Source organism: Nannobrachium achirus, assembly GCF_963921795.1.
Source record: "Nannobrachium achirus genome assembly, chromosome: 11".
NCBI lineage: Eukaryota > Metazoa > Chordata > Actinopteri > Myctophiformes > Myctophidae > Nannobrachium > Nannobrachium achirus.
The window spans coordinates 997917-1023910 of record NC_137820.1 but is presented as its reverse complement, the minus strand read 5'-3'; the positions used below and the strand labels follow the sequence as shown (position 1 = coordinate 1023910).

At 45.4% G+C, this 25994-nt stretch overlaps 1 protein-coding gene across 1 annotated transcript in view; it reads left to right on the top strand.

Annotated features, from left to right (window-relative positions):
- Nucleotides 1–25994, top strand: part of duox (dual oxidase) — a gene marked incomplete at its 3' end in the record, with an annotated part of 95405 nt that overhangs the window by 29135 nt on the left and 40276 nt on the right. Inside the window, exons 10-15 of the mRNA XM_080736220.1 lie at nt 1344–1516; nt 7088–7263; nt 10059–10177; nt 10286–10423; nt 15685–15798; nt 16624–16826. Of these exons, the coding sequence (XP_080592346.1) occupies nt 1344–1516; nt 7088–7263; nt 10059–10177; nt 10286–10423; nt 15685–15798; nt 16624–16826 (923 nt within the window). The remainder of the gene's footprint in view (nt 1–1343; nt 1517–7087; nt 7264–10058; nt 10178–10285; nt 10424–15684; nt 15799–16623; nt 16827–25994) is intronic.

The following is a 25994-nucleotide window of genomic DNA, read 5'->3' as shown; positions in this document are numbered from 1 at the left end:
TAGTGAGTTCCGCCGCAGACAGTTCAAAGGAGAAAACACTATGGTTTTGTCATTATTTCTGCCGCATATCGTGTTCCGTTAGCCAATGAGGCGCAATTGGTGGAAGAAAAATCTGAGTGTGGTGTTAGCTGGAGTATTGGTTGAGCTTCACATGACAGTTAGCACACTGCAGAATATAGTCACGAGCAGCCCACACTGTTTTGGAGGAACAGTATCTCTAGTTATTTTCGGTGTTATCCTTCAATAGCGACCTTAAGCAACGCTACGTCAACGGCAGATGACAACGGTAATCGGAAATGATCCGCGCTCGATAGATAAACCTGCCGTCGCCGCAGCCGTCTCTTCTACAGCAGAAGGTCCCTTCCCACATAGCGCCTACTCTGTCTGCTGCGTGTACGCGTCGCCATGGGAACCAAAGCGTTCAGTGAAAGGGGTGGGAACCCGTTGCCGCCGAGGCTTTGCTTAACCATTTTGATCGCTGCGGCAATTACGTCATAGCAGCCGTAGTCCGCCTGGCGTTGCCGTCCTGAAAATCATCTAGCTTAATGTCGCTAGTGTCTGACTGTTCCTCAGTGCTGTTTACATTTATGACTGATACGTTATTCTATCATGGATGGATAGGATTAAGAAGGAGTACATTAGAGGGACAGCATGTCAGATGTTGGGCCTGAATGTGTTAAGGTTGTTGGTTGTTGGTTCTAATCCCTGCAGACTACATGTACAGCCCCCTGCGGTTCCATTAAGGTTGTTGGTTCTAATCCCTGCAGACTACATGTACAGCCCCCTGCGGTTCTCTGTAAGGTTGTTGGTTCTAATCCTAGACTACATGTACAGCCCCCTGCGGTTCTCTGTAAGGTTGTTGGTTCTAATCCTACAGACTACATAAGGTTGTTGGTTCTAATCCTAGACTACAGTAAGGTTGTTGGTTCTAATCCCTAGACTACAGTAAGGTTGTTGGTTCTAATCCTAGACTACAGTAAGGTTGTTGGTTCTAATCCCTAGACTACAGTAAGGTTGTTGGTTCTAATCCCTAGACTACAGTAAGGTTGTTGGTTCTAATCCCTAGACTACAGTAAGGTTGTTGGCTCTAATCCCTAGACTACAGTAAGGTTGTTGGTTCTAATCCTAGACTACATGTACGGCCCCCTGCGGTTCTCTTTAACATTCTGTGCCAGATGCCAAAATGGCTCCAAGGTAGCTGTGCCGAGATTTTGTATGTTTTTCTTTACTATGCAATGAAAAAAAATGATTTTATTTTTATAATGGTTCTAATCCCTAGACTACAGTAAGGTTGTTGGTTCTAATCCCTAGACTACAGTAAGGTTGTTGGTTCTAATCCCTAGACTACATGTACGGCCCCCTGAGGTTCTCCCGCTCAGACCTGGTGGCGCTGACCATCCAGAGGGGGCGGGACTTCGGTCTGTCCAGCTACGTCCAGCTGAGACGGACGCTGGGTCTGCCCGAGGTCACGACCTTTGAGGACATCAACCCTGAACTCAACAGCACTGACCCACAGGTAACTGACCTACTGACCTACTGACCTACACTGACCTTCTGACCTACACTGACCCACAGGTAACTGACACACTGACCTACTGACCTACACTGACCTACTGACCTACTGACCTACTGACCTACTGACCTACACTGACCTACTGACCTACACTGACCCACAGGTAACTGACCTACTGACCTACTGACCTACTGACCTACACCCTACACTGACCTACTGACCTACTGACCTACTGACCTACTGACCTACACTGACCTACTGACCTACACTGACCTACTGACCTACACTGACCCACAGGTAACTGACCTACTGACCTACACTGACCTACTGACCTACACTGACCTACACGGACCCACAGGTAACTGACACACTGACCTACTGACCTACTGACCTACACTGACCTACACTGACCTACTGACCTACACTGACCTACTGACCTACTGACCTACACTGACCACCAGGTAACTGACATACTGACCAGGTAACTGACATACTGACCAGGTAACTGACATACTGACCAGGTAACTGACATACTGATCAGGTAACTGACATACTGATCAGGTAACTGACATACTGACCAGGTAACTGACATACTGACCAGGTAACTGACATACTGACCAGGTAAGTGACACTCTGACCAGGTAAGTGACATACTGACCAGGTAACTGACATACTGACCAGGTAACTGACATACTGACCAGGTAACTGACATACTGACCAGGTAACTGACACTCTGACCAGGTAACTGACATACTGACCAGGTAACTGACACTCTGACCAGGTAACTGACATACTGACCAGGTAACTGACATACTGACCAGGTAACTGACATACTGACCAGGTAACTGACATACTGACCAGGTAACTGACATACTGACCAGGTAACTGACACTCTGACCAGGTAACTGACATACTGACCAGGTAACTGACATACTGACCAGGTAACTGACATACTGACCAGGTAACTGACACTCTGACCAGGTAACTGACATACTGACCAGGTAACTGACATACTGACCAGGTAACTGACATACTGACCAGGTAACTGACATACTGACCAGGTAACTGACATACTGACCAGGTAACTGACACTCTGACCAGGTAACTGACATACTGACCAGGTAACTGACACTCTGACCAGGTAACTGACACTCTGACCAGGTAACTGACATACTGACCAGGTAACTGACATACTGACCAGGTAACTGACATACTGACCAGGTAACTGACATACTGACCAGGTAACTGACATACTGATCAGGTAACTGACATACTGACCAGGTAACTGACATACTGACCAGGTAACTGACATACTGACCAGGTAACTGACATACTGACCAGGTAACTGACATACTGACCAGGTAACTGACATACTGACCAGGTAACTGACATACTGACCAGGTAACTGACATACTGACCAGGTAACTGACATACTGACCAGGTAACTGACATACTGACCAGGTAACTGACATACTGATCAGGTAACTGACATACTGACCAGGTAACTGACATACTGACCAGGTAACTGACATACTGACCAGGTAACTGACATACTGACCAGGTAACTGACATACTGACCAGGTAACTGACATACTGACCAGGTAACTGACATACTGACCAGGTAACTGACATACTGACCAGGTAACTGACATACTGATCAGGTAACTGACATACTGACCAGGTAACTGACATACTGACCAGGTAACTGACATACTGACCAGGTAACTGACATACTGACCAGGTAACTGACATACTGACCAGGTAACTGACATACTGACCAGGTAACTGACATACTGACCAGGTAACTGACATACTGACCAGGTAACTGACATACTGACCAGGTAACTGACATACTGATCAGGTAACTGACATACTGACCAGGTAACTGACATACTGACCAGGTAACTGACACTCTGACCAGGTAAGTTTCCAGGTCCCAGTAATGAGCCTGGCTGCAGCATTCATTCTGCACCAAATGCAGGTGGTGAAGGATCTCTACCTGAGGTGCTCCAGTACTGCCCCACTGATCTCTACCTGAGGTGCTCCAGTACTGCCCCACTGATCTCTACCTGAGGTGCTCCAGTACTGCCCCACTGAGGTGCTCTAGTACTGCCCCACTGCGCTGCTACCTGATCTCTACCTGAGGTGCTCCAGTACTGCCCCACTGATCTCTACCTGAGGTGCTCTAGTACTGCCCCACTGCGCTGCTACCTGTAACTGATCTCTACCTGAGGTGCTCCAGTACTGCCCCACTGCGCTGCTACCTGTAACTGTTACAATAGATCTCTACCTGAGGTGCTCCAGTACTGCCCCACTGCGCTGCTACCTGTAACTGTTACAATAGATCTCTACCTGAGGTGCTCCAGTACTGCCCCACTGCGCTGCTACCTGTAACTGTTACAATAGATCTCTACCTGAGGTGCTCTAGTACTGCCCCACTGCGCTGCTACCTGTAACTGATCTCTACCTGAGGTGCTCCAGTACTGCCCCACTGCGCTGCTACCTGTAACTGTTACAATAGATCTCTACCTGAGGTGCTCCAGTACTGCCCCACTGCGCTGCTACCTGTAACTGTTACAATAGATCTCTACCTGAGGTGCTCCAGTACTGCCCCACTGCGCTGCTACCTGTAACTGTTACAATAGATCTCTACCTGAGGTGCTCCAGTACTGCCCCACTGCGCTGCTACCTGTAACTGTTACAATAGATCTCTACCTGAGGTGCTCCAGTACTGCCCCACTGCGCTGCTACCTGCTGTTACAATAGATCTCTACCTGAGGTGCTCCAGTACTGCCCCACTGCGCTGCTACCTGTAACTGTTACAATAGATCTCTACCTGAGGTGCTCCAGTACTGCCCCACTGCGCTGCTACCTGTAACTGTTACAATAGATCTCTACCTGAGGTGCTCTAGTACTGCCCCACTGCGCTGCTACCTGTAACTGTTACAATAGATCTCTACCTGAGGTGCTCCAGTACTGCCCCACTGCGCTGCTACCTGTAACTGTTACAATAGATCTCTACCTGAGGTGCTCTAGTACTGCCCCACTGCGCTGCTACCTGTAACTGTTACAATAGATCTCTACCTGAGGTGCTCCAGTACTGCCCCACTGCGCTGCTACCTGTAACTGTTACAATAGATCTCTACCTGAGGTGCTCCAGTACTGCCCCACTGCGCTGCTACCTGTAACTGTTACAATAGATCTCTACCTGAGGTGCTCCAGTACTGCCCCACTGCGCTGCTACCTGTAACTGTTACAATAGATCTCTACCTGAGGTGCTCTAGTACTGCCCCACTGCGCTGCTACCTGTAACTGTTACAATAGATCTCTACCTGAGGTGCTCTAGTACTGCCCCACTGCGCTGCTACCTGTAACTGTTACAATAGATCTCTACCTGAGGTGCTCCAGTACTGCCCCACTGCGCTGCTACCTGTAACTGTTACAATAGATCTCTACCTGAGGTGCTCTAGTACTGCCCCACTGCGCTGCTACCTGTAACTGTTACAATAGATCTCTACCTGAGGTGCTCCAGTACTGCCCCACTGCGCTGCTACCTGCTGTTACAATAGATCTCTACCTGAGGTGCTCCAGTACTGCCCCACTGCGCTGCTACCTGCTGTTACAATAGATCTCTACCTGAGGTGCTCCAGTACTGCCCCACTGCGCTGCTACCTGCTGTTACAATAGATCTCTACCTGAGGTGCTCCAGTACTGCCCCACTGCGCTGCTACCTGTAACTGTTACAATAGATCTCTACCTGAGGTGCTCCAGTACTGCCCCACTGCGCTGCTACCTGTAACTGTTACAATAGATCTCTACCTGAGGTGCTCCAGTACTGCCCCACTGCGCTGCTACCTGCTGTTACAATAGATCTCTACCTGAGGTGCTCCAGTACTGCCCCACTGTGCTGCTACCTGCTGTTACAATAGATCTCTACCTGAGGTGCTCCAGTACTGCCCCACTGCGCTGCTACCTGCTGTTACAATAGATCTCTACCTGAGGTGCTCCAGTACTGCCCCACTGCGCTGCTACCTGTAACTGTTACAATAGATCTCTACCTGAGGTGCTCCAGTACTGCCCCACTGCGCTGCTACCTGTAACTGTTACAATAGATCTCTACCTGAGGTGCTCCAGTACTGCCCCACTGCGCTGCTACCTGTAACTGTTACAATAGATTTCTACCTGAGGTGCTCCAGTACTGCCCCACTGCGCTGCTACCTGTAACTGTTACAATAGATTTAACTTTAAAACTCATTATCTATCTGACCTGTTGGAACTCCATGTCCATCGCCTGAGTTCCTCTAATCTGGCTTGGCGATGATAGAATATATTTTATTGTTTTATAGTTAGAGAGGTATCAGATCTTTATGGAGGTGATGATATGAATATGTTATTATTTTACAGTTATTTAAAGATATATCAGATCTATATGGAGGTGATGATATGAATATGTTATTATTTTACAGTTATTTAAAGATATATCAGATCTATATGGAGGTGATGATATGAATATGTTGTTATTTTACAGTTATTTAAAGATATATCAGATCTATATGGAGGTGATGATATGAATATGTTATTATTTTACAGTTATTTAAAGATATATCAGATCTATATGGAGGTGATGATATGAATATGTTATTATTTTACAGTTATTCAGAGATATATCAGATCTATATGGAGGTGATGATATGAATATGTTATTATTTTACAGTTATTCAGAGATATATCAGATCTATATGGAGGTGATGATATGAATATGTTATTATTTTACAGTTATTCAGAGATATATCAGATCTATATGGAGGTGACGATATGAATATGTTATTATTTTACAGTTATTCAGAGATATATCAGATCTATATGGAGGTGACGATATGAATATGTTATTATGTTACAGTTATTCAGAGATATATCAGATCTATATGGAGGTGATGATATGAATATGTTATTATTTTACAGTTATTCAGAGATATATCAGATCTATATGGAGGTGATGATATGAATATGTTATTATTTTACAGTTATTCAGAGATATATCAGATCTATATGGAGGTGATGATATGAATATGTTATTATTTTACAGTTATTCAGAGATATATCAGATCTATATGGAGGTGATGATATGAATATGTTACAGTTATTCAGAGATATATCAGATCTATATGGAGGTGATGATATGAATATGTTATTATGTTACAGTTATTCAGAGATATATCAGATCTATATGGAGGTGATGATATGAATATGTTATTATTTTACAGTTATTCAGAGATATATCAGATCTATATGGAGGTGATGATATGAATATGTTATTATGTTACAGTTATTCAGAGATATATCAGATCTATATGGAGGTGATGATATGAATATGTTATTATGTTACAGTTATTCAGAGATATATCAGATCTATATGGAGGTGATGATATGAATATGTTATTATGTTACAGTTATTCAGAGATATATCAGATCTATATGGAGGTGATGATATGAACATGTTATTATGTTACAGTTATTCAGAGACATATCAGATCTATATGGAGGTGATGATATGAATATGTTATTATGTTACAGTTATTCAGAGATATATCAGATCTATATGGAGGTGATGTCTCCAAACTGGAGCTGTTCCCTGGAGGTCTGCTGGAGGCCTCAGAAGGTCCTGGTCCCGTCTTCTCCTCCATCATCCTGGACCAGATGGAACGCATTCGCAACGGAGACCGCTTCTGGTTCCAGAACACCCAGAATGGGTAGGAACCTTTATGACGTTACGCTCAGAACAGTAGGAACCTTTATGATGTTACACCCAGAACCGGGTAGGAAGCTTTATGATGTTACACCCAGAACGGGTAGGAACCTTTATGACGTTACACTCAGAACGGGTAGGAACCTTTATGACGTTACACCCAGAACGGGTAGGAACCTTTATGACGTTACACCCAGAACGGGTAGGAACCTTTATGACGTTACACTCAGAACGGGTAGGAACCTTTATGACGTTACACTCAGAACGGGTAGGAACCTTTATGACGTTACGCTCAGAACAGTAGGAACCTTTATGACGTTACACTCAGAACGGATAGGAACCTTTATGACGTTACACCCAGAACGGGTAGGAACCTTTATGACGTTACACCCAGAACAGTAGGAACCTTTATGACGTTACACTCAGAACGGGTAGGAACCTCTATGACGTTAAACTCAGAACGGGTAGGAACCTTTATGACGTTACACTCAGAACGGGTAGGAACCTTTATGACGTTACACTCAGAACAGTAGGAACCTTTGGGTCTTTCTCAATATCCCTACTTGTCTCTACTTGCCTCCTTGTGAACTTGTGATACGTCATCAGTCGCTGCCCAAGTACCATTCCAATCCTCAAGTCTGAATCTGTACAAGTAGAGACAAAATACCAGGATGTAGACTTGATCCGCCCGATCCTCCCACTTTACCAAGTCTGCTCTGGACAAGACTTGCACAGACTTCTCATAGCAAATTGCCCACAATGCCTTTCACCATTTCTTCTTCTCTTGCTTCTCTGTCAATAAACTGTTAAACAGCACCATCTACACTACAGTATGTGCAATCTCCCACAACTTGTTTTTACTGTTGGCTTTGATGCTTAAAATACTCTGCAGTATTTCATTTCATTATATTCAATCAATCAATTTTACAATTATATTTACCTAATATGGGCTACACTTGAATGAACAAATGAATTGGAAAGTCTTTTTCAGTATTTCATATTTCGTTTTATTGTCAATGCACGTTAAGCCCTGAAAAGTCATTTATTGAAGAGTAGCTTAGATGTTATATCTGACTTTATTTTTCATTATTACATTTTTGGCCACTTGCAGTAAGATTTCCGTGAGAACGGCATATTACGATAATCACCCAGGGCTGTACACACAGTGGGCTATATTATATTTATAATTCGGCTAATAATATAGGATATTCATATGCACATTTCTGTACGCTTTTTTAAAAACAATATACTGTATAACAGTAGGTTGACATTTCGAAAAAAGGAAAGAAAGAACAGAGCCAGTGTTGTGTTCTATTTTTTCTAATATCCCACAACCTTAATTAGAATCGCCCCGTGTGTGTGTGTGTGTGTGTGTTTCCATCTGTAACTCCACGTTCAGCAGTTGTTCAATTGTCTAAAAAACATAATACAAAAATCAATAACGCATGTACCTTGCCCAACATCAACTTTATCACCTTCAGATGTGTCTCTACTTCTCATAATCCCCAAATGTTTAAAATATTTTCCCAAATTTTGGCCTGTAGGCGGCTTTGTCCTGTGATGTGAATTACATCACAAATGGGCGTCACCAAGCAGCACACTCCCAGTCCGGGGGCACTTCCAGAGAGAGCAAAATCACAGTCTGTCTGCTTCACACCAAGGGGGACTAACAGGCACACACACAAAGGGGCCAGGCCCCCGCAGGGGGCTGTAGGCTAGTATATGTTTATTTGTAAAGTGCACAATGACTGTTGAATGAGCACATTTTATCCTCTGTTGGAACAAAAGAACAGATCTACTGCTGAATGCGTCCAACTTGTAGATCTGCCCAGAATATAGGCCTATTCACAGAAACAGTGGAATGCCCTGAAGCAAGCTGAGACGGTGACGTCATTGAGTATGCTGCTATTCCAATAGCAGAACTACCCTCCTCCCGTCCTCTCGTCCTCGGAAGTCCCTTCTCCCAAGGAGAACTTGCTAGTCTGAACTCCCAAGGAGGGAAGTCAAAGTCCCCAAGTATTTGATTTGATAATCGGCCTTTATGACGTTACACTAAGAACAGTAGGAACCTTTATGACGTTACACCCAGAACAGTAGGAACCTTTATGACGTTACACTCAGAACCTTTATGATGTAACACCCAGAACAGTAGGAAGCTTTATGATGTAACAACAATAATAGTTAGGACCAGAGCAGTGAACTCGCCGCAGACCGGAAGTGGCTTCGCATGGAGCTTGTTCTCATTCCTAGTGAGCCTCTGCCCCGTCCGCCCCCATTCTAGCCCAGGCATTTCCACTCGCTGGAAGTAGACCAAATCACGTCTTTTTCACCATTTTAACACATTCACAGGCCTCTCTAAGGTAGATAACATTATTAAAAGGGTGAAAAAGACGTGATTTAGTCTACCTACCAGCGAGTGAAAATGAATGGGGGCGGACGGGGCAGAGGCTCGCTAGGAATGAGACAGGCTCCATGCGTGCGCATGCGTAAGCTAGGCTAAGTTAGCTTCCCACCATAGAGTAAAGTTATTTACTCTATGGTTTACTATGGGAGTCGACGGAAGTGTTGTAACTCTCTGTTTCTAGGGCTCTGGTTAGGACATAGAATTCCGTTCTAAATCACTTTCTTACCTTATTCGGATGTTATTTTATTTCTCCAAATAGTGACCCGACCACAGCTCAAACCGGGAGCGGTGGGCCTTATGGAAGTGTTCAGAATGTGACTGAATTCTCCTTTAAGACGGAACACCAAGAGGTTGACAGAAGAGTATAATAATAATAATAATAAGTGTGTTGTCAGTTTGTTTACAGAAGAGCAGATCCAGAGAATTCGTAACGTTACGTTTCACGACGTCCTGGTGGCCGTCACCAGCGCCAAGGACAACGATGTGCAGAGAAACGTCTTCTTCTGGAAGGACGGTAAAAGATGAACCAAAATAAGATGTCATTCAAAAGGACTTTTGTTTGTAGAAACTTTATTGAACCGGTGAACGTATGTCCTATATTTGACCTCCCTGTGACCCCTAGGTGACCCCTGCCCTCAGCCTGCACAAGTCAACGCCTCCATGCTCTCAGCATGCACTGGGGTCGTCAAACTCAACTACTTCCAGGGCTACGAAGCTGGATTTGGTGTTTTCATCGTCGTCCTCTTCCTGTTTCCTGTTGGTCAGTGCTTTTCACTTCCTGTTTCCTGTTGGTCAGTGCTTTTCACTTCCTGTTTCCTGTTGGTCAGTGCTTTTCACTTCCTGTTTCCTGTGGGTCAGTGGTTTTTCACTTCCTGTTTCCTGTGGCTCAGTAACCAATCAAAATGATTTCAGTCAATATATAAAGATATTGACTGAAATCATTGTCATATCATCACTCAGACGTGTTGTGTTTAAAAGGAAAAAGCCTTGGCAGTTATCTACACCAGGCCTTTTCAAAGTGGGTGACGGGGCACCCTGGGGTGCCGTGACGGCAGTGCCGCGAGATCATTTGATAATATTTGGAATTTATTTGGACACTCGAAAATAATATTTAGTATCATTTTAAACCTGAAGTACAAAGTTATTTTCAGTCAGTTCTAACCAAAATGGCTGTTATCTCAACCTTTTCCTCGCAACATAATCACTAAAATATCGTCACTGTCGGGCAGAAATCTCGCATCTCCCAAGTTTCAAAATGTGTATGTCTTTTGGTAAAGCAAAGCCCTGCTTCATCATACAAGATTGTCGCACAAACCTAGTGAAAACAGCCGATCTACATAGTGGGGGAGCCAAACAGTCAGATTCTGTTGGAATGATAATTGAATGTTAATTTTTGGAGACATGTATATCTTGATTCTTGGGGTTCTCAGAATGCCAAAAAAACATGTCTCCAATTTTTCTTTTGGAGTTTAGCATGTGTAATTAACATTATTAGCCAATTAATTGCCCAAAACGGGAAATGGCAATCACTTTGCTTCTAGTTAACTTATAAAGGTGAACTAAGAGTCTAAGTCCATGTTTGTGAGGTCCACAAATTCATCTGTTACCATTGTGAAGTCATGCAACCTTTCCTAATTAGCATAATTATGTAAAAATGATGTGAAAATAAGCAGATTGCTATATTTTTCTAGTTTTAGTCAACTTTGGAAGCTTCTCAGACTTTAAGATGTATGTTTACAAGTCATCAATTATGTCACAGTGGCCTTAATGCCCCAGCTGACTGTACCACTTTCTCCTCTTTCTCTTTCTTGACAGTAGACACCTGTGTCTCTTTCTTGTCATGTCTTGTGTCTACAAGAGTCAAGCTCACAACACGTCACTTGGAGATTGTCTATTTTCACTAGTTCTTCAACGTGTTTTCTAATTTATGGAATTTCTTTAAAAAAATCTCTAAAATTAAATTACAGAAATAATAATTAAAAACAAAAAGTAGGAAACCAAAAAATGAAGGGACCCATAAAAATGTGTTGACGATACACAAATGGGTCCCGACCTAGTGTTTGGGAAACAGGGTGCAGTCAGAAGTCAAGAAATTCCACAGAAAAGGGAGTGTGGCTTGGGTGAAGACATCTGGAAATGTGCCCATTTTAATTTGGTTAGTCAGTGTATTCCACAGAAGAGGGAGTGTTGGCTGGGTGAAGTCACCAGGAAATGTTCCCATTTTTATTGCACATATCTGCTCACTTATCATGAGATATCAGCAAATCAGTTAACATGAATTTAACTTGGAGTCAGTGTATTCCACAGAAAAGGGGAGTGTAGTGTAGGTGTAGCCTACTGATTTTTGTAGTATGTTTTTGTTCAGCAAGGCAAAAGCATTACTGATTTTTGTAGTATGTTTTTTAGACAATTGAACAATTCCTGGACACAGATAGGGCAACACAGCTCTACATTGAGTCCCCAGACACTGATATCTTTGTTCTTGCAATCCAACGGTACCATCAGCTGTACAAAGATACCTATTTCATCACCGGTGTGGGGTAAATAAATACATATCATCTCACTGGAGCCAGTAGTGCACTGGGTAAAACAAGGACTTCAGCCTTACCAGGGTTCCATGCCATCTCTGGAGCTGACAAGACAGGCCATTTTTCTGGCAACCTGTTGGCAAGCCCTACACCGGTGTCCTTTAGAGGTCGTATCTGCATTTGCTACTCTAGGTACTACAAACAAGAAAAAAAATATTGAAGCATTTGTTTGCCAGCTGTACGAGCCCGGTACAAATCTTGTGGATGTTGGTGAGCTCAGGTGGAGGTTATTCACAAAGAAACAATTCACAGTTTGTCAGCCTTCTGATTGGTCCCTGAGACTCCCTGACTGGCCAACCAGAAAAAAACATTCACTTTTTGCTATCGGGGGTGGAGTTTGTGCAGTGGAGAATGTTGCTTCAGGCTTTCAAAAACTGTCCGCTCTGCGCGACACAGCATTCGTCCAGTACGGCCGCGGGCGGTGATAGCGATCTCGCTCATCATAATGAATAAGCTTCAACAAACTAGTTCACATGGACCTTATCAATGGTCTAACTAGTAACGATTGGGTACATATATTTTAAATGGGCAGAATTACGAAAAGCCAGCCTATTATGTGAGGAGAACTATAATCTGGCTCTCCTCTTCCTACCCAAGATGCAATGCGCTTTCTATTTCTATTCTATCTCTGATCCAGAGGATTAAACTAATTAAAACATATGTTTTCGGGGGGAAACTACTGTTTTGCTATGTAATTACTGTACCTTTTTCTTCCCTTTTTATTAATATCACGTAGATGTGTTTTTTTTGGTACTTTATATAGATGTAATGAGGCTATGAAAAAATAAAAAAATCCCATCCACTTCCACTATAAAAGAATCTGCAATGGATGATTCTGTCCCACTGGGATTAAACAAATTAAAACATGTATTTTCGGGGAAACCCCCTGTTTTGCAATGTAACTACTGTACCTTTGTCCCATTCACTGCCACTATAAAAACAATCTGCCCAGGGTCAAATGTCCCACCATAGTAACAGGGCAGAATGGGGCGGGATTTGCAAAAGCCTGAATTAGAAGCCGAGAAGCTGCCACCTACACAATGAGCATTACATCAAGCCATTGCCCGTGCCTATTACCAGGCCATGGTATGGTATGAGGAGTAAGGACCACGTACATAACCCACAGATGCCACCAGCAACTGAATATGGATGGTAGGCTGAGGGAAAAATGTGGCTGCAAGAAATCCCAGTGCATGTCACAATGTTGAGATGTGCATGTGTTGGGCAGATGAATAGGTGTGTTGTAATGTAAGCAATGCACATCTGTTGGGGATTGACGATGACGATGACGAAGATGGAGACCCTTCACTGTGGGTGTGGCTAACTTCAACTGGGTTACCACCCACTATGTCAACCAGGCATACTTAATGAACTGGTGGGTGTGGCCACATAAAAACCTAATTTTAACCCCATCTTTAATTAACGTAAAGCAAAGAAATATAGCTATTTCTGGTTTCAGTGTGATTATTACATAATTATTACACAGACAAAGGGTTGCATGATTTATTTTTAGGATGATGATAATGGAGGACTTGTAAACATACATCTTAGAATCTGAGCGAAGCTTTCAAAGTTGACTAAAACCTATAAAATGCAGCAATTTGATCATTTTCACCTCGTTTTTGCATAGTTTATGCTAATTATGCTAATTAGGAAAGGTTGTATGACTTCACAATGGTAACAGATGAATTTGTGGACCTCACAAACATGGACTTAGACTCTTAAGCTGTGTACACACTACAGATATATAGTTGAACGTTTTGCTTGGTAATTCAATGTAATCTCAATGGAAACCAGCTTTAAAGCTTTCAAAGCTTCGTTCTTTGTGTGTCCTGCATCTTTAAAGCTGGTTTCCATTGAGATTACATTGAATTACCAAGCAAAACGTTCAACTATATATCTGTAGTGTGAATGAGGCATAAAGCTGGTTTCCATTGAGATTACATTGAATTACCAAGCAAAACGTTCAACTATATATCTGTAGTGTGAATGAGGCATAAAGCTGGTTTCCATTGAGATTACATTGAATTACCAAGCTAAACGTTCAACTATATATCTGTAGTGTGAATGAGGCATTAGATCACCTTTATAAGTTACCTAGAAGCAAAGTTATTGCCTTTTCCCGTTTTGGGCAATTAATTGGCTAATTATGCTAATTACACATGCTAAACTCCAAAAGAAAAATTGGAGACATGTTTTTTTGGCATTCTGAGAACCCCAAGAATCAAGATATACATGTCTCCAAAAATTATCATTCCAAAATTACGGAAATTGATAGGCTCCTCTACTAACAAGCACACAACGCCTCGCATCGCGAAGCGTTGTTTGCTTGTAGATGAGCTGTTTTCACTAGGTTTGTGTGGGTGGTATGTGTACAAGAAGTGGCTAAATATGTATTTTTGATGTATTTTTAATAATAATAATAATAATAAACTGTATTTGTATAGCACCTTTCATGACATGAAATGCAGCTCAACACGCTTTACAGAGCAGAAGATGAAGCACAAGTGCTTAACAGAGAATTAAAATTAAAACATAATTACAATGATTACAATAAAGCAGAAAAATAAAAAACATAAAACATTGAAGAACAATTTCAGAACAGTGCGGACGTCAATTAGCAGCACAGGGATTTAAACATTCAGCTAAAAGCAAGAGTAAAGAAACAGGTCTTGAGCTGTGCTTTAAAGCTATCCACAGAGGCTGCCTGTCTTGGGTGTAGTGGGAGTTTATTCCAAGCTGTCGGTCCGTAGAAGCAGAAAGCTGCTTCACCATATTTTTTATATGTCATTGTTGGCACCTCAAGTAGGTCAGCACTAGAAGACCTGAGTGGGCGGGTTGGAACGTATCTATGCAGGCAGTCATAGAGGTACGAAGGTGCCAGACCATTTAGAGCTTTACAAACAAGTAAAAGACACAATAAGCCCATTCCCAACATGCACCACAATCCTTCATGGGTAGATGTGACTTATGGAGGCCAGTAGTGTTACTGTAAATAGCAATAAAGAAATTGCCAGCTTATTGTGTCTAAAAAGACATATTTAACCACTTGTACACATGCTCCGAACCACTGAAATCAAAATCGCTAAACGTGCTAAAACGATAGAAAGAAGTAAATGAAAACATTTTAACACTCATCTTTTCTTTTCTCTGATTACAATCTAAAATATGAACCCTTGTTGTAAACAAACAAAGGTTGTCCTCCAGTGAGTTTAACCTTGACCCTATGACCTCTGACCTCCAGTGAGTTTAACCTTGACCCTATGACCTCTGACTTCCAGTGAGTTTAACCTTGACCCTATGACCTCTGACCTCCAGTGAGTTTAACCTTGACCCTGTATGACCTCTGACCTCCAGTGAGTTTAACCTTGACCCTGTATGACCTCTGACCTCCAGTGAGTTTAACCTTGACCCTTTGACCTCTGACCTCCAGTGAGCCTCCTGGTGGCCTGCATGGTGGCCTTCTACCGAAGGTCAAAGTTCAACAAGTTCCAGAAGAGAAGGAAAGCTACTCACATGACAGAGGAACCGCCCTCTGGAATCATGGGTAACGTAGTTCATTTAAGAGGATTCCCTGTTTCACTGTGATGTGTTCCATAATCACTGTTGATGACTTAACTCAGTCGGTACCATATTTAAAGTGGGGACCTCTTATATTGCCGTTTCGCCAACAGAGGGTTAAGAAAATAGTGTGCACGTTGGTGCACACATTTGTGCACAGATCATGCACTATGCATGTGCATGCTTTTCACAGCTTTCAAACAAAAAAATCCGCTTGGAAATCCGTTCAGGCATTCAGGAGAAGGCAGCCCTTATGTTTTCTTCAAATGTAAACAAACATGGCTGCCATGTTTGAAAGATGGGGTTGGTATGGGGGTTAAACATGCAATTTCGCGATCGCGATCATGCCTATTTTTTTTTTTTTTTTTTTTTTTTTAAAGGCGTCCAGAAGACGTCTGGCAGGGAAGGCCATAGTTAAAAAGACGTTTTTATTATAGAGAACGTTTTTTTTTGGCATTTATAGACATAAATCATAAATCATGCTCCAATTTACATATGCGGGGCATGTACGCATGCCCCCCCCATGCCCCCCCCCACCCCTCTGCACCCCATTAGAATTTTAATCAGGTTTATTTAGGAGTATACATGGAGAGTTTTAATCAGGTTTATTTAGGTGTTTACATGGAGAGGTTTAATCAGGTTTATTTTAAATCTTGTTTAAACCAGATTAAAAGTGTCCATGTAAACACAGCTATTAGATAGCAGTGGTTTAGTGGTTTGGTTACATATTCCTGGCAGTGAATGAGTTAAATCAGCCAGTGAGTGGGTGGGTCATAGGTCATAGTTCATAGGTCACCTCTCCTCCATGCAGCCAGTGAGTGGGTGGGTCCTAGAGCCCCCCTGGTTCCTGTCAGAGTGGATCTGGATGAGAAGAGGAGGCTGCAGCTGCTGGATGGATCAGGAACAGCAGTGAGGACGGTGAACCTGGGCCTCCAGACCAGCCTGGACCTCCTGCTGTCCAGCGACCGCCGGCGCAGAGCGCTGATGTTGAAGATACCTAAAGAATACGACCTGGTGAGTGACCTATGACCTATGACCTGGTGAGTGACCTATGACCTTATGACCTTATGACCTCAGAGCGCTGATGTTAAAGATCCCTAAAGAATACGACCTGGTGAGTGACCTATGACCTTATGACCTGGTGAGTGACCTATGACCTTATGACCTTATGACCTCAGAGCACTGATGTTGAAGATCCCTAAAGAATATGACCTGGTGAGTGACCTTATGACCTGGTGAGTGACCTATGACCTTATGACCTCAGAGCACTGAAGTTAAAGATACCTAAAGAATATGACCTGGTGAGTGACCTTATGACCTTATGACCTTATGACCTCAGAGCACTGATGTTAAAGATCCCTAAAGAATATGACCTGGTGAGCTTTATGACCTTATGACCTTATGACCTCCCTAAAGAATACGACCTGATGAGTGACCTTATGACCTTATGACCTTATGACCTCCCTAAAGAATATGACCTGGTGAGTGACCTTATGACCTTATGACCTCAGAGCACCCTAAAGAATACGACCTGGTGAGTGACCTTATGACCTTATGACCTTATGACCTCCCTAAAGAATACGACCTGGTGAGTGACCTTATGACCTTATGACCTCAGAGCTCCCTAAAGAATATGACCTGGTGAGTGACCTTATGACCTTATGACCTCAGAGCTCCCTAAAGAATATGACCTGGTGAGTGACCTTATGACCTTATGACCTCAGAGCTCTGATGCGAGTGACCTTATTATTTGTGCCAAGTAAACAAAGACACATCTTCATTAAATCTGTGTTCTAGATCTATACATTCTGTGTTCTAGATCTATACATTCTGTGTTCTAGATCTATACTTTCTATGTGCTTTAGTTCTATATTTTTATGAATTCTGAATGAATGAATGATTTTGTCTGGAGGGCCAAATTGTCATGTGAAGCTTGACCAATCCTCAATTCTGCATGCACGGGACATGTACGGGACATGCACGGGACATGTACGGGACGTGTACGGGACATGTACGGGACATGTATGGGACATGTACGGGACATGTATGGGACATGTATGGGACATGTACGGGACATGTATGGGACATGTATGGGACATGTACGGGACATGCACGTGACATGTACGGGACATGTACGGGACGTGTACGGGACATGTATGGGACATGTACGGGACATGCTCGTGACATGTACGGGACATGTACGGGACGTGTACGGGACATGTATGGGACATGTATGGGACATGTACGGGACATGTACGGGACATGTATGGGACATGTACGGGACATGCACGTGACATGTATGGGACATGTATGGGACATGTACGGGACATGCACGGGACATGTATGGGACATGTATGGGACATGTACGGGACATGTATGGGACATGTATGGGACATGCACGGGACATGTATGGGACATGTATGGGACATGTATGGGACATGTACGGGACATGTACGGGACATGTATGGGACATGTACGGGACATGCACGTGACATGTATGGGACATGTATGGGACATGTACGGGACATGCACGGGACATGTATGGGACATGTATGGGACATGTACGGGACATGCACGGGACATGTACGGGACATGTATGGGACATGTACGGGACATGCACGTGACATGTATGGGACATGTATGGGACATGTACGGGACATGCACGGGACATGCACGGGACATGTATGGGACATGCACGGGACATGTACGGGACATGCATGGGACATGTACGGGACATGTACGGGACAGACAAAGCCACTCCTTGGAAGCAGCTTTCACCGCTTAAAAAAACCCCACACAAATATGATGTTTATAGGCACTTCTGATAGCACGTGAAACCAAGTCATCAGGTGAGGTGGTCAAGCTGTCCATGAATAATGGAAGTATGTTCCTCTCCATGCTGACTGTAGCGAAGGATCCAATATGTATATATTATATATTTATATACTATATTTTTGAAGCGGTGAAAGCCGCTTCCAAGGAGTGGCTTTGTGTGTCCCATGTCCATATATGGTCATTTCAGTCCAGAATGAACAGCTTTTTTCAAAAACAAAATGTGTGTCCCATGTCCATATATGGTCATTTCAGTCCAGAATGAACAGGTTTTATCAAAAACAAAATGTCTGTCACCTCATGTCCATATATGGTCATTTCAGTCCAGAATGAACATGTTTTATCCGTCCCGTACGTCCAGAATATGTGTGTAGTGTCCGTCCCTGTCTGATGATTGGATACTTTGAGGATTGGTCAAGCTTCACATGACAATTTGGCCCTCCAGATCAAATCATTCATTCATTTATTCAGAATATAAAGAATGTACAGATCACAGAGTTCATAACTCTAGAACACATAGAATAAAAGTTCACCGCTTCACTTCGAACCGAGGTTTGATAATAATATATTTTTTATTAATTCTGAGTGGATGAATGGTTTTATCTGGAGGGCCAAATTGTCATGTGAAGCTTGACCAGTCCTCACATCGGGACGCACAAGACGGACAAAGCCACTTCTTGGAAGCAAAAAATCAATTTCATCGAGCTTCCAGCAAAGCTTGGACAATCTGGGATGGGGCGGGACATACGTACAAACAGAGTGGACATACATACAAACAGAGTGGACATACGTACAAACAGAGTGGACATACGTACAAACAGAGTGGACATACATACAAACAGAGTGGACATACGTACAAACAGAGTGGACATACATACAAATAGAGTGGACATACATACAAACAGAGTGGACATACATACAAACAGAGTGGACATACATACAAACAGAGTGGACATACATGGACATACATACAAACAGAGTGGACATACATGGACATACATACAAACAGAGTGGACATACATACAAACAGAGTGGACATACATACAAACAAACAGTGTGGACATACATACAAACAGTGTGGACATACATACAAACAGAGTGGACATACATGGACATACATACAAACAGTGTGGACATACATACAAACAGTGTGGACATACATACAAACAGAGTGGACATACATACAAACAGAGTGGACATACATACAAACAGAGTGGACATACATACAAACAAACAGAGTGGACATACATACATACAAACAGAGTGGACATACGTACAAACAGTGGTTAACACCGCTCAAAAAATGTTTTTCAGCTTAGCCGTCTGCAGCTAGCCAACACGCCGCTAGCTAACAGCTAGCCAACACGCCGCTAGCTAACAGCTAGTCAACACACCACATGACATCACAGAGTTTGATGTGGTGACATCATTGAGAGAGTTAAATAGTTGCACATGTCATAACGTGACGCGGTGACATCATAGAGAGAGTTAAATAGCTGCACATGTCATAACGTGAACACAGAATATAAAGAGAGAGAAAGTGCACAACACAGGAGGATCAGCAACACTCATAACTTACCCCGTCCATCAGACTGTTTATCTGGACGCGCTCTGTTTACGGTCCAGTGGACGCCCTGCTCTGGTGATGAGAGCAGAGCGCCGTACGCATGCTGCTACAACCTCCTGTAGAGAGTAGTGAGGCCTCCCAGGCTCCTCCTCCTTCCACTGAAGCCCCTCCTCCCCCACGGCCGGGCCCCTCCCCCATGTGGTTCATCCGTGACGAGTGTGGCATGGTGTTTGGCGCCCTCACCTGGCTGCTGGTGGTCTACGGGGAGCTGGTGGTGGTCCTGGTGCTGCTGGCGCCCCCCGCAGGCGGGGGCGTCACACTCTACGGCGCGCTCAACGGGACGCTCTTCACCGTGCTGGCGCTGCTCGCCCTCGCCTCGCACGCCAGGGTCATGTGCACCGACCCCGGGGCGGTGCCCAGGGGCACGGACCCTGCAGAGGTGCCCACAGGCCCCCGCGAGGTGCCCAAAGACACATACCCTAAAGACCCTGCAGAGGTGCCCAAAGACACTTACCCTAAAGACCCTGCAGAGGTGCCCAAAGACACTTACCCTAAAGACCCTGCAGAGGTGCCCAAAGACACTTACCCTAAAGACCCTGGGGAGGTGCCCACAGGCCCCCGGGAGGTGCCCAAAGACACAGATCCCTGTGAGGTGCCCAAAGGAAAGGAGGGCACAGAGCCCGATGAGGTGCCCAAAGACACAGACCCCAAAGACACAGACCTCAGGGAGGTGCCCAAAGACACAGACCCCAAAGACACAGACCCTGGGACAATGCCCACAGACCCCCAGGAGATGCCCTCAGACACAGATAATGAAGGGATGCCCAAAGGAAAGGAGGGCATGAACCCCAGAGGGTTACCCATAGACACAGACCACAGGGAGGTGCCCAAAGACACAGATCCCACAGACCCCATGACGGTGCCCTCAGGCCCTGGGGAGGTGCCCTCAGGTCCTGGGGAGGTGCCCTCAGACCCTGGGGAGGTGCCCTCAGGCCCTGGGGAGGTGCCCTCAGGCCCTGGGGAGGTGCCCTCAGGTCCTGGGGAGGTGCCCTCAGACCCTGGGGAGGTGCCCTCAGGCCCTGGGGAGGTGCCCTCAGGCCCTGGGGAGGTGCCCTCAGGTCCTGGGGAGGTGCCCTCAGGCCCTGGGGAGGTGCCCTCAGGCCCTGGGGAGGTGCCCACAGACCCTGGGGAGGTGCCCTCAGGCCCTGGGGAGGTGCCCTCAGGCCCTGGGGAGGTGCCCTCAGGTCCTGGGGAGGTGCCCTCAGGCCCTGGGGAGGTGCCCTCAGGCCCTGGGGAGGTGCCCTCAGGTCCTGGGGAGGTGCCCTCAGACCCTGGGGAGGTGCCCTCAGGCCCTGGGGAGGTGCCCTCAGGTCCTGGGGAGGTGCCCTCAGGTCCTGGGGAGGTGCCCTCAGACCCTGGGGAGGTGCCCTCAGGCCCTGGGGAGGTGCCCTCAGGCCCTGGGGAGGTGCCCATAAACACAGACCCCGGGCTGGTGCCCAAAGGTGACCCCGCCACCGCCCAGGATCTCCCAGAAGAAGAGAGCCTCCTCCTCCTCCCTGAGGACCCGCCGTGGCCCGGTGGCGTCCAGGCGTTGGCGCTGCCGCGCTGCGCCAAGTGCTGCAGCCTGAAGCCGGAGCGCGCCCACCACTGCAGCGTGTGCCAGCGCTGCGTGAGGAGGATGGACCACCACTGCCCCTGGGTCAACAACTGTGTGGGCGAGAACAACCAAAAGTACTTTGTTCTGTTCACGCTGTACGTGGCGCTGCTCTCTGCTCACGCTCTGCTCCTGGTCTTCCTCCACGTGTGGTCCTGTCTGGAGCGCAGCCAGGAGGAGTGGTCGGGCTGCAGCGCCACAGCGCCCCCTCTGGCCACCGCCCTGCTGCTGTTCCTGCTCTGCTTCCAGAGCCTGCTCTTCCTTGTCTTCACGGCCGTCATCTTCACCGGACAGCTGCTGTCCATCTGCTCCGACCGCACCGCCGTGGAGCGCCTCAAGAGGCAGCAGAGAGACCAGCACGGAGCCTGGAGGCGGCGCTCCGGCTGGACCAACATGAAGGACGTGTTTGGACATCCCTGTTCGCTGCGCTGGCTGTGGCCCTGCAGCGCACCGCAGCACCACCGCAAGGCACGCACTGATGAGTGTATGGTTTAAAACTATCCATCCATCCATCCATCCATCCATCCATCCTTCCATCCATGCATCCTTCCATCCATCCATCCATCCACCCACCCATCCATCCATCCATCCATCCTTCCATCCATGCATCCTTCCATCCATCCATCCATCCTTCCATCCATGCATCCTTCCATCCATCCATCCACCCACCCATCCACCCATCCTTCCATCCATCCATCCATCCATCCACCCATCCATCCCTGTTCGCTGCGCTGGCTGTGGCCCCGCATCACCACCGCAAGGCACGCACTGATGAGTGTATGGTTTAAAACTACTGGTTCTAAAGCACGCACTGACCACTGTATGGTTTAGAATACACACAGCAAGACACGCACTGACCAGTGTATGGTTTAGAATACACACAGCAAGACACGCACTGACCAGTGTATGGTTTAGAATACACACAGCAAGACACGCACTGACCAGTGTATGGTTTAGAATACACACAGCAAGACACGCACTGACCAGTGTATGGTTTAGAATACACACAGCAAGACACGCACTGACCAGTGTATGGTTTAGAATACACACAGCAAGACACGCACTGACCAGTGTATGGTTTAGAATACACACAGCAAGACACGCACTGACCAGTGTGTGGTTTAAAACTACTGGTCCTCAACAAGACACTCCAATCCATCCATCAGGAATCGTGTCGTGGGGATAACAGTTCCAACTGATACTTCCAGAGTCCAGAGCAACTTCCTCCACTCCCTCAGGGAGTATACCGGGGCGTTCCCAAGCCAGTTTGGAGATATAATCCTTCCATCTGGTCCTTGGTCTACTCCTTCTAGTGGAGATAAAATCCATCTGGTCTTTGGTCTGGCAGGGGGTGTCCTCCCAGTGGGACGTGCATTGAGGACCTTCCTAGGAAGGTTCTCGGGAGGCATCCGTATTAGATTCCCCAACCACCTAAGCTGACTCCTTTCCAAGTGTAGGAGCAGCGGTTCTACTCCAAGTCTCTCTCGGGTGACTGCACTTCTCACCCTATCTCTAAGGGAGATACCAGCCACCCGTCTGAGGAAACCCATTGTGGCCGCTTGTATCCGCGACCTTATACTTTGGGTCATGACCCACACTTGATGACCATAGGTGAGAGTAGGAATGAAGATTGCTCGGTAGACAGAGAGCTTTGCCTTCCGGCTCAACTCTTTGGACCAGTGTATTGTTTAGAACACACACAGCAAGGTAGACACCACCCACTGTGTTTGTATAGAACTTGTACAAGATACACTCCACCCACTGTGTTTGTATAGAACTTGTACAAGATACACTCCACTGTGTTTGTATAGAACTTGTACAAGATACACTCCACTGTGTTTGTATAGAACTTGTACAAGATACACTCCACTGTGTTTGTATAGAACTTGTACAAGATACACTCCACTGTGTTTGTATAGAACTTGTACAAGATACACTCCACTGTGTTTGTATAGAACTTGTACAAGATACACTCCACTGTGTTTGTATAGAACCTGTACAAGATACACTCCACCCACTGTGTTTGTATAGAACTTGTACAAGATACACTCCACTGTGTTTGTATAGAACCTGTACAAGATACACTCCACCCACTGTGTTTGTATAGAACTTGTACAAGATACGCTCCACTGTGTTTGTATAGAACTTGTACAAGATACACTCCACTGTGTTTGTATAGAACTTGTACAAGGTACGCTCCACCCACTGTGTTTGTATAGAACTTGTACAAGATACACTCCACTGTGTTTGTATAGAACTTGTACAAGATACGCTCCACCCACTGTGTTTGTATAGAACTTGTACAAGATACACTCCACTGTGTTTGTATAGAACTTGTACAAGATACACTCCACTGTGTTTGTATAGAACCTGTACAAGATACACTCCACCCACTGTGTTTGTATAGAACTTGTACAAGATACACTCCACTGTGTTTGTATAGAACCTGTACAAGATACACTCCACCCACTGTGTTTGTATAGAACTTGTACAAGACACGCTCCACTGTGTTTGTATAGAACTTGTACAAGATACACTCCACTGTGTTTGTATAGAACTTGTACAAGATACGCTCCACCCACTGTGTTTGTATAGAACTTGTACAAGATACACTCCACTGTGTTTGTATAGAACTTGTACAAGATACGCTCCACCCACTGTGTTTGTATAGAACTTGTACAAGATACGCTCCACCCACTGTGTTTGTATAGAACTTGTACAAGATACGCTCCACCCACTGTGTTTGTATAGAACTTGTACAAGATACGCTCCACCCACTGTGTTTGTATAGAACTTGTACAAGATACGCTCCACTGTGTTTGTATAGAACAGAAGAAGATACACTCCATTCCCCTTAAAAAAATGAAAGGCAAAACAGGGAAAGAAACCTGAAGAAAATGCATTTGCAGGACATTTTGAGGAAAAGATCAGTAAATACAGAAGAGTTGATCTGTATTGTGTAGTAGAAACAGATCAGCCCGTGGAGCCCCTTTGGAAGATAAATGACAGGGATATAAAGATTCTCATGTCAGGGACCCCCAACACGGACCCCCTTTGGAAGATAAATGACAGGATATAAAGTAACACATTTTTGTTTTTCTTGGTGTCTTTTTGATCGGTGCCAACCGCTCCCACATCTGTTTGTATGTCCCACACATGGCTTCATAAAAAGCACCGCTCACTTCACACTGGGTGTGATTTTACTGTATTAGTGTGGATGCTGTAGGCAACACATTATAGTTGTAGCCCATTGTGGGTAAACTCGTAGCCAATCAGGAGGCAGCATTCAGTGACGTCATCCAATGGGAAAACACCTTGAAAAAAGACAGTGATGTCATCATTTTGTTCTGGGTGAACTCTTGGCCAATCAGGAAGCAGCATTCTCTGTGACATCACCATTATAGAGGAAGCCCACTGAGCTCAATAAGGATTGGTGTAGTTTGACCAATCAGGCCAACCTACCACTCTAACCCCCTACTGGCCGTCGTTGCCCCTCAGTTTGGTCCCTCAAACCAATGGCATGACCTGAGACCACAGTGGCGTTAATGCCCCTCAAACCAATGGCATGACCTGAGACCACAATGGCCTTAATGCCCCTCAGACCAATGGCATGACCTGAGACCACAGTGGCCTTAATGCCCCTCAAACCAATGGCATGACCTGAGACCACAGTGGCCTTAATGCCCCTCAAACCAATGGCATGGCCTGAGGCCACAGTGGCCTTAATGCCCCTCAAACCAATGGCATGACCTGAGACCACAGTGGCCTTAATGCCCCTCAGACCAATGGCATGACCTGAGACCACAGTGGCCTTAATGCCCCTCAAACCAATGGCATGACCTGAGACCACAGTGGCCTTAATGCCCCTCAAACCAATGGCATGACCTGAGACCACAGTGGCCTTAATGCCCCTCAAACCAATGGCATGACCTGAGACCACAGTGGCCTTAATGCCCCTCAGACCAATGGCATGACCTGAGGCCACAGTGGCCTTAATGCCCCTCAAACCAATGGCATGACCTGAGGCCACAGTGGCCTTAATGCCCCTCAAACCAATGGCATGACCTGAGGCCACAGTGGCCTTAATGCCCCTCAGACCAATGGCATGACCTGAGGCCACAGTGGCCTT